Source organism: Zingiber officinale, chromosome 5B (assembly GCF_018446385.1).
Source record: "Zingiber officinale cultivar Zhangliang chromosome 5B, Zo_v1.1, whole genome shotgun sequence".
NCBI classification, from domain to species: Eukaryota; Viridiplantae; Streptophyta; class Magnoliopsida; order Zingiberales; family Zingiberaceae; genus Zingiber; species Zingiber officinale.
In genome coordinates, this window is record NC_055995.1 from 138,338,606 (window position 1) to 138,353,345 (window position 14,740).

General features: G+C 38.0%; 1 protein-coding gene across 1 annotated transcript; it reads left to right on the forward strand.

The window, feature by feature from the left end:
• Positions 1 to 4,023: 4,023 nt before the first annotated feature.
• Positions 4,024 to 14,363, forward strand: LOC121986322 (phospholipase D delta-like). The gene is made up of 10 exons (XM_042540203.1): positions 4,024 to 5,039; positions 5,369 to 5,485; positions 6,493 to 6,687; positions 8,361 to 8,642; positions 8,729 to 8,797; positions 8,984 to 9,131; positions 10,097 to 10,245; positions 12,066 to 12,233; positions 13,150 to 13,347; positions 13,892 to 14,363. The coding sequence occupies exons 1-10, from the start codon at positions 4,116 to 4,118 to the stop codon at positions 14,183 to 14,185; spliced, it is 2,544 nt and encodes an 847-aa protein (XP_042396137.1). The 5' UTR covers positions 4,024 to 4,115; the 3' UTR covers positions 14,186 to 14,363.
• The last annotated feature ends 377 nt before the right edge of the window (positions 14,364 to 14,740 follow it).

Consider the following 14,740-nt stretch of genomic DNA (forward strand, 5'->3'; position numbering starts at 1 on the left):
TGGGAGCGGAAGCGCCTCCTCAAGGCGGCAGTGGGACGGCGGCACGCCCTCGCCGTGGCCCACTCCGCCTAGACCCAGTCACTCAACGCCGCCGCCGCCATAGACGTCTTCGTCTCTCGCCACTCTGCCCCAGCCGTCATCCTCGTCGCGCTTCCCGACCAGCCATCTCGCCCTTCCTGCACTTCCACCCCGCGCCCGCGGAAGCAAAGGTGGAATCTTTGGAGTGCCAGCGAGGTACCCACCCTCCTTCGCTGCCGGATTCGAGCTCCGGCGACGAAGAGGAAGCCACCGCGGAGGAAGTGACGGTGGAGGCGGAGAGAGACGACACAACGGAAAGCGCGATGGAGTGCGAGTGCTTTTTCACAGCGGCGCCCACAATGCCGGCGTCACCTTCGTCGGAGCTGTTCGGGTGGGACTTCTTCAACCCGTTCGACGCGGTGCCGCCGGCACTGGAGGCTATGGCTCTTGACCGGAGTTCGGACGAGGAGCTGAGGCTACTGAGGGAGGAAGAAGGTATCCCGGAGCTGGAGGAGGCAGAAGAGGAAGTAGAATGCAAGAGAGACATCAACAATGCCAAAAAGGCGGTAGCTTTGAGTGAGGAGAAGGAACACTGTGAAGCTGAGCCTGTAATCGAAACGGGCGGCGGCGGCGGTGCGGAGGAGAAGGGGTTGGCGGTGGCGGAGACGCAGGGGAGCAGCAGGGAGCTGCTCCAAGCACTAATAGAAGTGGAGGACCACTTCATCAGGGCTTACGAATCTGGAAAAGAAGTGTCAAGGATGCTGGAACTGGAAGCCTCCATGATTCACCTCCATTCGAAGCTCGACGAGAGGAAAGGTGATTCTTTTTTCCTTCAATTCTCGCTTCAAATTTCAGCTATACTGATCTCAAAAGAAATGGCTGTATGTTCTTCCCAATTGAGTTGCTTCATCTTTTTGGCTGTGTGTTCTTGCCATCTACAATTATGCACCCCAGTCCCCAGACCCTTTGTCATTATTTGATGATACTTTGCACTGAAAAGTTTGAGAAATTTTCATTTTGCCCTTAAAATTGGCTTAAATTCTGCTATGATATTGTTTCGATAATATATAAAAAATGGGTACCCTTTTGATAATTTTTGTTTTGATTTTCTACCCTTTTTAGAATGACTCTTTTAAACATGCCTCAAGGGGGTTTTAAAATCGTCAAGATGCTTCCCTCATAGATATTGGCATGCTTAATTCCCTTGAACCAAAGAAAATGGCTACAAGTGAAGTGATAAAAGATGGAGTAAACTTTCCTTGAGGTTTTTGATTGTTCATCATTTTCAAGTCGCGCCTAATGGTGCTATGTTCGACGTGAAAGATGGAATTGTGTCGCAAAGGTTGGGCGTAGAATGCCATTTGTCTAAATCTAGGTGCCAAAATGAAAAAAAAAAAGAAGTTAGCATAGTTCAGGGAAAAGTGGAACTTCTTTTTCGAAAGCTATGATTCAAAAACTTCAAACTTGCTTTACAAGGATTATGCTTTCATTAGTCCTTATTGTGACTACATCTCACTTTTGTATGACTTGTATGGTCAAGAGAATTCGTCGAAGATGATTCAAGCGATCACATGGCAACGGTCTCCTTCGTCCATGTCTTCGTTATCTTCTTCTTACCGGAGTCATCTAGCATCAAGCTCGAGTAGTTCACAGTGGTCGGAGAATAAGAGTGACCTTTTCAATGATTTTAGCAGTACGGATTAAAGCCATTCACAAACCCTCGGAAGATTGTATGCTTGGGAGAAGAAGCTGTATGAAGAACTAAAGGTAACACAGGATGTCAAAGCTCTCGGAAGATGACCCCGAACCGGAGATCTCCCACAGGCCCGAGCATTTGGTAAATCGAAAAGAGATGCTAGATGTGCTCAAGAAGAAATTGGAAATTGAGAAAGCCAAACACCATGCTTGCTTGCGGAGCACACACGAGATCACGCTAAACCGAATCAAGATAGGTTTGACTAGCATCTTTGAGTCACTAAGCGAGTTCACAAATGATTCTTTCAAATTGTACGACGAGTTACTTATGCACAATGATAAAGCTAAGCCAGCGATGATTGAGGGATCTGAGAAACCAACATTGGGGAGGTGAATTTTACGCGATAAATGTATCGAATGCCTTTTAAGATGTAGCTGTTCTCTTGTTTTATCGACTTACGGAATCGTGGTTACCTCAATTTTGTGGACCTTGTTAAGTGGAAGGTCATATGAACAAATTATCGATCGATCGATCAGGCTGTTGGATAAGGATTCATCGAAGATGAGCTTTCATCAGTGTAATAACTAAGCATTGAGATTTTATTGATTCCTTCTTAGCAATTCATATCTAAGCATTGAGAGGAGATCAGAATTCCAAACATTGAGATTTCATTGATTCCTTCCTAGCAATCCATATCTTCTACGAAATCTCTCTCAAAAATAAAAATTTGAGTCATCATAGTCCTAATAATTATTTTATGCTTTAAATTTTTAATTTTAATACAACTGTAAACATATAATTCTAAAATTATTTAAAACCTTATAATTTGATTTGTTTAAGGCTTGAACTTGATTTAGATATGATCAATCCCTTAATATTGAAACTATAATTAATTAAATGAATTATGCCAAGCTATTTTTTAGTTGACGTGCATAATAATTAATGAGGTGATGACCCTATGAAGTTGCCTTCTTCAATAATGAAAATTAGGAAGGTAGTAGAGCACTCCACTCAAAGAAAACCCACCAATTCTTCTCTAAAAGCAAAGCGAAGTCCGGATCTATCTTCGTGCCACAAATTCATCTTACTAGAACAGCTTAATTTGAATGTGACTGGTCGAGTTAGTTTAGCCGTTAAATAATTTAAATAGATTAAATTAAAATTTTATTAATATATTTTAAAATAATTATTTTATAAAATTTAATAAATTATAAGAATTTTTTTTGTAAACTGAATCATCTAACCTGAAATTCATCTTAGATTGGGCTAGTATATATGATGGATTGGTCCGTCGTCCCGTCACCGATCGATTCATCGCTACGACCTCATGCTACTATACCAATCACTTAGCTTACCTTTTCAAATATCCAAATCACTCATCTTACTTTTCAAATTACTAAATCACCTACGAATTTATCAAAATATTAATTTTGATTTTACAATTAGACTCAATCGTCATTTAGTGGATGTGGAAACATATATAAGATAAAAAAATAAAAATATATAATGAGAATCAAAATTATGTCTATTGAAAAAAAATGAGAAATGTATTAATTAGACGATAAAAATTTATCATGATCATACTTATCATCATGATAACACTAATTAATATTATTATTGTTGATTGATCATAATTTAGTAGTCAACTCAATTATAATTTCACAGTCTTAGTCATAATTAGGTGACCATTAAATCAGTTTGGCTGTAATTTTATGGCTATCTTGGCCGTATTTTAAAAAAATATACACGATTTAATAATTTTAAAAGTAAAATTCAGGCGGATGTTTCAATAAATTACAAAAAAAAAAATCATGGATTTCAATTATTTATAGCTATTTAGGCGGATGTTTTATTAAAAAAATATGAATGATTTAATAATTTAAAAATAAAATTTAGGTGGATCTTTCAATAAATTAATAACGATCATGGATTTCAGTTAACATCTGTTTCCTAATTCATAGAAATATACTGAATTCATTTTAACACTTACAATTTAAGTTATTTTCCGAAACCATTATTGATTGCCAAAATTGGAGGGGCGTCGCTGGTAATTTCCAGGCCGTTGCGCTAAATTTAAGTTTACTCCACGTTGTGCCATGAAGGAAGACTCGCTTATTTATCTCTCACGTATTTACCTACTTCCCTTGCTTAAAAGCCACTGATAATTTCCTTAGACTTAGAGGTGCAATATAGAAAATTGTAACTTGATGGGGGGTAAATGGCATATTGCATGCGTTGCATTGAAGTCGTTCTTGGTCCACGTGTCTAAATTTATACTTCCGTGAGACCGCGTCTCGCTCTCCGACTTGGGCGCTCCCTGTTCCTCTCTATCCATTTCTTCGTTTCCTCCTCTCTTCGCCTGTAAGCGGAAGGTCCCTTCGTCTCCCCTCGCCGGAGCACGATGGCGTCTGTCGCCGCCGTCTCCGGGGAGGCCATTCTCTTGCACGGCGACCTCGTCCTCACCGTCATTGAGGCCCGCCGGCTCCCTAACATGGACATGTTCTCCGAGCACCTGCGCCGCTTGTTCTCCTCCTGCCACGAGCCGTTCCCCAAATGCGACCCCTCCGCACGCCGCCGCAGCCACCACCACCACCGCAAGATCATCACGAGCGACCCCTACGTCACCGCTTGCCTCGGAGATGCCACTGTCGCCCGTACCCGCGTCATAAACAACAACGAGGATCCCATCTGGAATGAGCAATTCAAGATCTTCCTCGCCCATCGAGCTTCCACCCTCGTGCTCCACGTTAAGGACAACGACGTCTTCGGCGCGCAGATGATCGGGACCGTGTCGATCCCTACTGCGCGAATCGCCTCCGGCGAGACAATCCATGATTGGTTCCCCATCATAGGCCCCAATGGGAAGCCTCCGAAGCCCGAAACCGCCCTCCATCTCTCCATTGAGTACACGCCTGTCGAGAACAAGCCGGAGTACCAGCACGGCATTGCGGGGGATCCCGAAATGCTTGGGGTTAGGGATTCCTATTTCCCATTGCGGCGAGGTGGGGCGCTTACGCTCTACCAGGATGCCCATGGTCATGGTGATCTCGAGGAGGTCAGGCTTGAGACGGGCGCCGTCTACAAGCAGGAAAACTGCTGGGAGGATATTTGTCATGCGATTCTCGAGGCGCACCATCTGATTTATATGGTCGGCTGGTCGATTTATCACAAGGTGAAGCTAGTGAGGGAGCCGACACGGCCGCTGCCGAGCGCAGGAGAATTGACATTAGGGGACCTGCTCAAGTACAAGTCGCAGGAGGGTGTGAGAGTTTGCATGTTGGTTTGGGACGACAAGACATCCCACGACAAATTCTTCTTCAAGACGGTAAGAACTTTCCAATGCAAGTCCTTTTAATCATTCATCTTCTTGCTTTCCATCGGCGTTCTAATCAGCATCTCCATCTCCATACTATCGAAATAGATTTCCTGTTTGCATCTCCTTTGATTACTCTTGTAATTCTCTTCCTTTGGCTGGGAGAATAAGCCAGAAACCGTTTTGAATCATGCTGACTAGCGAATGAAATGAAATCTAATCTGGAGGGCCTTAATGATCAGATTGTATAAGAAAGCAAAGATCTTTATGTCTGCAATGTGAGATGAGCCTGATTCTGGCTCAAAAAATTTCATTGATCTGTATTGCATATACTTTTGTAGGGTGGTGTGATGCAGACTCATGATGAAGAGACTCGGAAGTTTTTCAAACATTCCTCAGTTATTTGTGTGTTGTCGCCGCGTTATGCAAGCAATAAGCTAAGCATTGTCAAGCAGCAGGCAAGTTTAACACCATCACATTTTCTTGACTCTGCTATTTGAGTCATATAGACATGTTCACACTTGTCATTTTTTTTTCAAAAAAGATATGCATATTAGCTCTTAGATTGTAAGAAGAAGAAGAAAATTTCCTTCAACTAAACTGAGCAATCAAGTGACTAACTCAGTGTAGCATTTACCTGAATAATTTCTGGTGAGTGAGTGAGTTTAGTGTTTTTGGTTTGAAAGCTAAATGATGTACGAACGATGAACTAAATAGATATGATTCCTTATCTTACTTTTCTTTATAAAGAAAGGAAATATGATGCTTTGTCTGAAGTTATGCTGTCACTGTGTTTCAGTAAATGCATGTTAATCACAATGTTCACTAGATGTTAGCAAGTGTGAATCTCAACTGTTGCACATGTTCAAAAGCATGCCATTGCTGTCATTCAGCTTAGTAGTGATCCACCATTGAAGTGTATATATTTTTGTTTGAGAAAAAGTAAAAGCGTCACCTAAGGCAAACAACTTTTAAATCTTCACAAGTAAATAACTCTACAATGTAATTTCACCTGTTTGTGTCATAATTTTTTTTTGGATTTCCTTATTTCCACTCCTGGCTTTAACATTTGAATCTAGGACGCCTTTAGTTCTATCATTAACTTGTTTTTTCACAGTTCTTTGAAATTAAACCAAACAACTATGTGATCTTATCCAACTCACATCCAAGAGTCATATTTGGTTTCGTGTACAATTTGATTTCTAAATTTTGATCCTGAAATATATTTGCTCTTTCAACATTAACTTTGATCCTTATGTCTTTTAGAATTACTATCTCTTTTCCAACTACAATCTAATGGAAACTTGTGGGAGATTGAAAATTTTTAGTTTTATAAGAGTTTTTATGAAAGATAGGAGTTACATTCTTAGCCCGAGAATGAAAGTTGATTCTTTGCTACCAAGAATCTAGAAAAATAAACACTTTCTTTTGTACAGGTACTTAGCTTGTTTGACTCTTTGTACAGGTAGTAGGGACTCTTTTTACGCACCATCAGAAATGTGTGTTGGTTGATACACAAGCTTTTGGAAATAAGAGAAAGATTACTGCTTTTATAGGTGGTCTTGATCTTTGTGATGGCCGCTATGATACACCACAGCATAGACTTTTTAGTGATCTGGATACAGTCTTTCAGAATGATTTCCATAATCCCACTTTTTCTGTAAGTCTTTTCTCTCTTCTTGTTCGTCCTTTTGAGTTCCTCATGTTTTGTTGGAAGCATCTAACCAAATCTATGCACGGGCTTAATTGTTTAACAACATTAGCCAATTTAGAAAATTTTGTTTTTGGCCCTTGACCCTTGGTTGTTCATGCTTTTTTAGCATAGAGCTATTGGTACTTTGGTTATATGCATCAACTGTGAATATGCATTGTTATATTCTGACTATGAATAGCATAGAGTTTGTAGCCCAATATTTTAGTCCCTGGTTGGATTGATGAGCAGACTGGAGACCAGCAATAATAAGCCTTTTGGGAACCTTTCCCTATAACTGTCCATTCTTTAGAATTGAACCAAGAGCTCCCTGATTTTCAATACTTACCTTGAAGTGATTATTGCATTCAATATTGCCAATGAGTAGATTGTGTCTAATTGGTCAGAAGGACTGTAGCTCATCCTCAGCTATACTTGAATTTTGTCATGTCCTACGTAATCCTCGTTAATGTGACAAGGTGCAGAATGAGTGTCAGGATTCAGGTTCCCCGTTACATAGGCAAAAACCTCATTCTAAAAAAGGAGCTCTTGGTAATTTTTAGGCACTAATATACTAGGAATACTACACAATATTGAGGGAGGGAAAAGATTTACATGACTACATCCAATGTGTTTTAACTTGGTTTTGATTGGATAATAAATATTTATTTGTGTGCATGTCGCATGTATAACATGGCTGATGCTAGTCTGAAGATTCTCTGGATAAAAAATTTGAAGGTTGCATTAGTCACGAGCAGCCCACATAAAACATGTCAAAGATCTCATGAATGGATCTTAATCATATATATTATAAGCCAAGGTTGTCTCTCATGTATATTATCAACAAATACTTTTACACTTTCATTAAAAAAAACAAATACTTTCACTCCCGTGATTTATTTGCTTATATATTGCTGTGGGGCCGGTGATACTCAGCCGCTTGGGGTGAGCGATATCATCTTTTGCTCCAATAAATACTTTTACACATTGCCCAATGGCAGGATATAATATATGTTGTGTGTTTGGTTTCATAATCTAAGTCATGTTATTTATAGCTCATGTCGGAGATGAATTTTCCATAATGTGTTGGTGAGCTTGGACTAGAAATTCAAACAATTGTAGCAAGAAAGGTGATTGCGCTCACCCTAACCCCCTCACAGTCCCAGGTTATGTGAAGGGAGGTAAATCATGGGGTCAGCTTATAGTCGAGTGTCAAGTGGTTAGGGGTTGGGATGAGTTTTTTCTCCGAAGGCATGCACCAATCGAGAATTGATCCCTGCCCCATTGTAGCAAATATGTCACCCTTTAGTCAAATTAGCACCCCTGTGACTAGAAATTCAAACAAGCAATTTGGTATGGTTGCTCATGTTAGATAAAATTTCCAGAATTATGATGAGTTATTTATTACCATAAACCATCAAGTTATTTTTAAATGGCTTATATAAATGTGATTGTGCATCAGAATCATTGCTTGATTGGTCTTTATGTATTTATGCCACTCTAGCATATAAAAGCATCAAGCAATACGAGTAACTGGAGCAATATGCATACGACTTGACATGTTGCTCAACTTATATCTAGGAGTTTTAAGGTACTTATTGTTTGTAGTTCGTATTACCTTTTTATATCTTGATTCTGTTTAGACAGGAACAAAAGGCCCGCGCCAACCTTGGCATGATTTACATTGTAAAATTGAAGGTCCAGCTGCTTATGATATCTTGAAGAATTTTGAGCAGAGGTGGCGGAAGGCAACAAAATGGCGGGAATTAAGTCTACGCTTAAGAAAATCATCCCGATGGCATGATGATGCATTAATAAAACTTGAACGTATTTCCTGGATTCTCAGTCCTTCACTTTCTGTTTCAGAAGATGATCCAAGCTTATGGGTTGCTAGGAGTGAAGATTCTGAGCATTGGCATGTTCAGGTTGTATCCTGATGAATTGCTGATAAATTTTATCGATATTGTCTTGAGGATTACTCACTCAAACTTAATTATCTATGATTGTTCAGGTCTTTCGGTCCATCGATTCTGGATCAGTAAAGGGATTCCCCAGTAATGTCCAAGAGGCTTTAAAGATGGTTAGTCTTTTTTTCCTTGATGATATACATCATCCACCAATGAAATATTGGTTTTCAGTTGAAAGCCTTGTGAACATTGATCTGTATATGTATGATGCATTAAGTGTTAGGTCAGATTCAGAAGCTCTTTGGATGTTAGCAATTTCATCTGTTAACTTTTTTGCTGTATCTACTTTATTGTTGCAGAATCTTGTTTGTCGGAAAAATCTAGTCATTGATAAGAGCATCCACACAGCATATGTAAAGGCGATCAGATCTGCCCAACATTTCATATATATTGAAAATCAGTATTTTATTGGTTCTTCATATGCTTGGCCTTCTTACAGAAATCCAGGTTCGTGCTTATGTTTTTTTTCTGCAACAACTATATTTCCTGCTAAAGTTTCTATTTATTTGAACATTTAAGTTTTACTGTCAAGTAGAATGGTCAGATGTCGTGATCTGGAACCCCAAAGAAATGCATAACCTCGTTAAATCAATGCTTTTTCAAAGTTTCAAACTAAAAAATATGTGGTCGATGATACTTATCCATAAAAGATACTAAATCCCAAACTCTGATAAATCTACTTATTGTACCTTGTTGATATGAGTCTCTGACCACTTTGGAACTTAACAATCCTGTCTGCAACAGTTTGTTTTCAATCATTTGCCAAAACTAGAAGACTGCATCTTTTTAGAAATATGATATGGTCCCGAGTATAGGATCGAGTCACAGGTCGAGATTTGGATCCGTACTTGGTCATGCAACACGAAAGGGGGAAAGGGAGGAGGAAAGACTCGTCCTAGACAGAGTCTCAATTACTCAATTTTTCTTCTTCTCTTCATTGATAATAACACACCTTTTATAAGGAGTTAATTACATGGACTATTCAAGGAGAAAAAGGAAAAGACAATCCCTAAAGGAAACAAGGAATCAAATAAATAAATGCCCTTTATTTATTTCTACTTATAACAGTAGCAAATTTGGGCAGAATTTGGACAGTAACCAAATAGGCAGTAGCAGATTTATTCAGTAGCTAATTAGGTAGTAGCAGATTCATTCCAAATTATCAAATTAGGCAGTAGCAGATTTATTCCAAATTAGTAATTTGCTTCCGATTATAGTGGCGTCCAACAAAGGCGTCCACATCAAAATATTTAATGGTGGTTTGTCAGGCTTAACTTCGGACTGAATAATGTTTTTTTGTTGCAATTTTTGTTTTATGTTTCCTACGTTTATGTTTTGATCCTCGGATCGTTAGGTTGCAGGCTTTCAATTCAATAGCCTTTGGCATCATATCGTAATTTAATTTTCCACAGGAGCTGATAATCTGATACCCATGGAATTAGCCTTGAAAATTGCCAGCAAAATTAGAGCCAAAGAGAGGTTTGCTGTTTATGTAGTTATACCAATGTGGCCTGAAGGAGATCCAAATTCTAACGCTGTGCAAGAAATTCTTTTTTGGCAGGTATTATTACTTCAGTAGGTGATAATGATGCTTTGTACTATATTTGTGATGATGCATATAGATTATCAGTCTGAAAGAACAACAACTTGTTCATTTTTTTTGCACAATGCAAAGAGAAAATCCATAGATTTTTTAGAAGTGTTTCATTGGTACATTCCACAACACTTGGAATTCTCTCTGATAAGTTGAAGTTCTGAAATCTCCTTATAATTTTTAGATATGCCCAAATAAACTGTTTTGGTTTTTGCTTTTTTAAACTTTGGAGAAAGTGATGGTGCATTGCTCAGTACCAACATGATCTAACATTTACACTCTTGATGAATCGAAAGAACATCTTTAAGAGCCATGTTGATATCAATGACGATGTTGGAAAATTGGAAAACATGCTACTGCTGAAGCTTTTTCTAGATTAAAAGAAATTTTATAGAAACAAATAGTTTTCTGTCACAAGTGTTTTGCAAGTCTGTCAAATAAGCAGAAGTCAAGTTCTAGTTTTTCTATAACAAGTTACCAATGTTAGATTTGTTTGGAGTTATCGAGACTAGCTTTTGACTCATTCCCCAATAAAGTAATATAACATATGGCATAAATAGTTCCTTGCAGGACAGACATTGCCAAATATATCTTAGGAAGATCCCTTGTAGAGCTTTGCCAGAGAAGAGATAATGTGAAGGTTAATGTGATGCCAGTATTGCTTAGACACTTCTGACATAAATGAACCTCCTCATTACTGTCATAATTATTTCAAGTATCTGGCCAAGTGGTCTTTCTGGTCTAATTACTTGGGTGAAATGAATCTTCTTTGAAGATGTATGCATTGATCCACCATTTCTCTTTGCTTGTTCCACTGCCTTCTGTGAATTTGATAACCTCTAATCCTCAAGAGGATGTCATGTATAATCATACACCAGTCCTTCAGTAGAGCTCATATCACTTCTGATTTGATATGGACCTATGTTTTCAACTTGTTACAATCGCGCTTAATATAGCAAACAATAATTAACCTACTACAGGCTAACTATTTATGAATTGTAAGTTTCTAAGCTATAGAAATATTTATAAATGAAACAAAGAGAGATGAATTTATATAGTGTAACATTTTTTTTTAATATGATTTACCAAGGGTTTTGAGTTCAATGGAGGGACAAGATCCTCCTAGCCAACCCCTGATATTGCCAACTAACATGCACTGGGTGAATGGTGATATATAATTTATCAAGGGTTACCATTTTACTTCAGTTTACTGAGTCTACAGAAAACTGTTTTATGTTTGGTCATTGTTAACTTCTGTGTAGAACTTATTGAAACTCTTGTTTGTTTTGTGGAAGATCAACAATCTGAAAAAGTAACCATCTCTATTCTCCAAATTGTTCCAGAACATAACCCAAGGATCTGTGGATGTCCCTTAAAATACAGATAAAAGCTATTGTATTCACTTATTTGAAGGTACATATTATGATGGAAGTACTACTAATGCTTACTTCCTATCGATGTATAATATATCATGGAGTTCTCTGTCCTATGAGCTTCATTCTCTAACCATATGATACAATGAGATTTCCAGAGACTTCTGCCCTCCAACTATTCAAATTGGAAATACTTGCAATTTGAATAATTTATATAACACTATTTAGTTTCAAAGGAACAGAATAAAAATGTTATATTTACACCTCTGGGTAGGTTAGGAAATAATGATTTATCTTATGATATTAACTATAATCTTTTTAAGCTGTGGTATCTGTGCTGTCTGCAACTGGGTTTTCTAAGAACTTTTTGTTTTATTTGGTAGGAGTAAGAATTAAAAGTTATGCTTCTTGCAGGGCCAGACAATGCAAATGATGTATGGAATTGTGGCACAGGAGATTAGATCTATGAACATTAAAGATGCACATCCACAGGATTACCTAAATTTCTTTTGTCTGGGAAAACGTGAAACAATGAAGGACAAACTGTTACAAAATGTTCAATCTTTAGAAAAGAGCTCTGCGGTAATGTATCCATGGCATATCGACAACTACTATTTTCAGAATAAGTTACTTGCATTCATTGTTGTACTTAAGTTGTGGGTTGTTTATCTTTGAGAATAAGAGGATCGCCTTGTATAGGAACAATCATGGAAGTAATTGGCTGGGAGGCATGTGAAATCCATGTCATATAGTGCCAGACAATGGAGCATGGATGTGATGAGTTGCTGATAATTAGTACTATGGGCATGGTCCCTGCATTCAATTTTGCATGTTTTTTACACCATTATCTACTTATTTTCCTTCCCAGTTCCTTTGCAAAGAGTAAGCTGACAGCAAAGGCATTCTTCATTAGATTCAAGTCTACTCTAGTTAGTCCAAAATTTGTCATGGTAGTAATCTCTTCCATGTAACAGTCTGATACTGATAGGCATAGGTCACATACCTAAAAGGTTAATATTCCCTAAAATTATATTGGTTCAGTTTGCTGAGCTCCTTAGGGAGTCCAATCTAATGCAAAATGTCACGGCACTTAGTCGGTGGACCTCTTAGTATGAAATCATATTTTAAGAACAAGACTAAGAACTGGAGTTTTATCCTTCTCAATTCCTACTATCTTTAACATAGTTTACACTGGCCAAAGGATCTGATCTAGTTAAGGCATAATTTGTCCTGTATTTCTCATGGATTGTTTCATTAGGGTCAAATTCTTCTAAATTTTGCAATTTCCACAATGAATTACACACTGGCATATTTCATTTTCCTTTCATGTAAATTAATTGATACTTCCTTGTGCATGAGACTACTATTGGTTGTAGGGGTTCAACACAAATCAAAAGTAGCTATTCAGGCACTGGATGATCTTCATGAATATTAAATATTTATTGTTTTGTTGATGCTTGATAATTAATTTCATTTTTCGCATCTCAAATGGGCCCAGAATTTGTCACAAAAATTTCGGCGGTTCATGATATATGTCCATGCAAAAGGGATGATTGTTGATGATGAGTATGTGATGGTTGGTTCAGCCAATATTAATCAAAGATCTATGTCTGGATCAAGGGATACTGAAATAGCCATGGGAGCTTATCAGCCTCATCATACTTGGGCAATGAAGAAAAGACATCCGCATGGACAGGTTAGCATCAGTCATCAACTTCAGTTTTCCTTCTCTCTATCTATCATTTAGCTTATGAACCATCTAAAGACACTCATGCACATTCAGCTAGTCATTTCCCTGGGCTTTATGAAATATGTTAAAATTCAAAAAAGACTTACATTTGAGAAGTTTTGGGAAAAATAGTGGACAATGGAATATATATATATATATATATATATATTCCATTGTCCACTCAACCCTTACTGACAAAATTATAAAATGTGAGACAATTACTCATAGATGCCTCTGGCACAAGAGTGAGACAATATTGCACCTCTGTTACCTAGAGGTGCAATATTGGCTAGCTTAGGATTGATGCAACATGAATAACGAGGTTTCTATCAATGAGGTTTAAAATTACTTTAAACCCAAAGTAACTATTTCTTGCCTTAGCAACAAAGGATCACCCTGCTACCTCAGTCCCTGCAATTGTGGCAAAACTCACCCCATTTATACTATGAAGTTCATTGAATCAATAGCTTGTTTCCATAACTGTGTTTTGTACTAAAGAAAATTGTTCCAGGTGTATGGATATAGAATGTCACTGTGGGCAGAGCATCTTGGGATGGTAGACGACCGATTCAGTGATCCCAGTAGCCTGGAGTGCGTCCAATTCGTCAACAACATAGCTGAAGAGAACTGGTCCCAATACACTTCAGATGAGATGACAATCTTAACAGGTCATCTACTAAGATACCCCATCAAAGTGGAAGCCGATGGTAAAGTCGGCCTGTTGCCAAACCAAGAGTGTTTTCCCGATGTTGGAGGCAAAATTTTAGGGGCCCCAACTCCCCTTCCTGATACACTCACAATGTGATAAGCAGGTTTCATTCTTTTTTCTAAACAACAAATTGGAATAAGGTTCCTGTAAGGTTATTCAAAGTGCTCTCTTCTTCACTTGTATACGAAAAGGATGTGGCTTCAAAGACTCTCATACTGGATCATTGTTCTACATATAAATCGAGTTTTATATTAATGATAAAAACCTGTAGATGATTTGCTTGCACTTTATTATGTTGTTCTTGAGTTTTCTTCCGTTTCTTTCTGAAGAAAGTATAAGAATTTTCATAACTTGTTGATGATTTGTTTTGTGCCTTTTCTAGTTGACTTTCTCTGAGTTGACCTTGATACAACAAACTTCAGCTGAGTGTCACAACTGATGGTTTAACTATTTTTTGTTACTTCAATTCTCTGTTTTGTTTGTATAGTTGTTGGCATAGGGGATTTACTCTATTGGCCTATCTATCAAGCTCTTGTCTACACTTTTTTTTTCTCACTCTTTTTGCACATGTATTCTATACTTATTGCTTGATTTTAAATATTTAGGTTTCTGTTCCAGTTTTTTAATAAAGGGTGCCCTTTTAATTTTCTA

What these genes read in the sequence shown, in the direction of transcription:
- LOC121986322 (XM_042540203.1), top strand. Translation starts at nt 4,116, where the DNA reads ATGGCGTCTGTCGCCGCCGTCTCCGGGGAGGCCATTCTCTTGCACGGC. An exon ending in ACAAATTCTTCTTCAAGACG is followed by an intron (nt 5,040 to 5,368) that starts GTAAGAACTTTC and finishes ATACTTTTGTAG; the next exon opens with GGTGGTGTGATGCAGACTCA. An exon ending in AAGAAATTCTTTTTTGGCAG is followed by an intron (nt 10,246 to 12,065) that starts GTATTATTACTT and finishes TGCTTCTTGCAG; the next exon opens with GGCCAGACAATGCAAATGAT.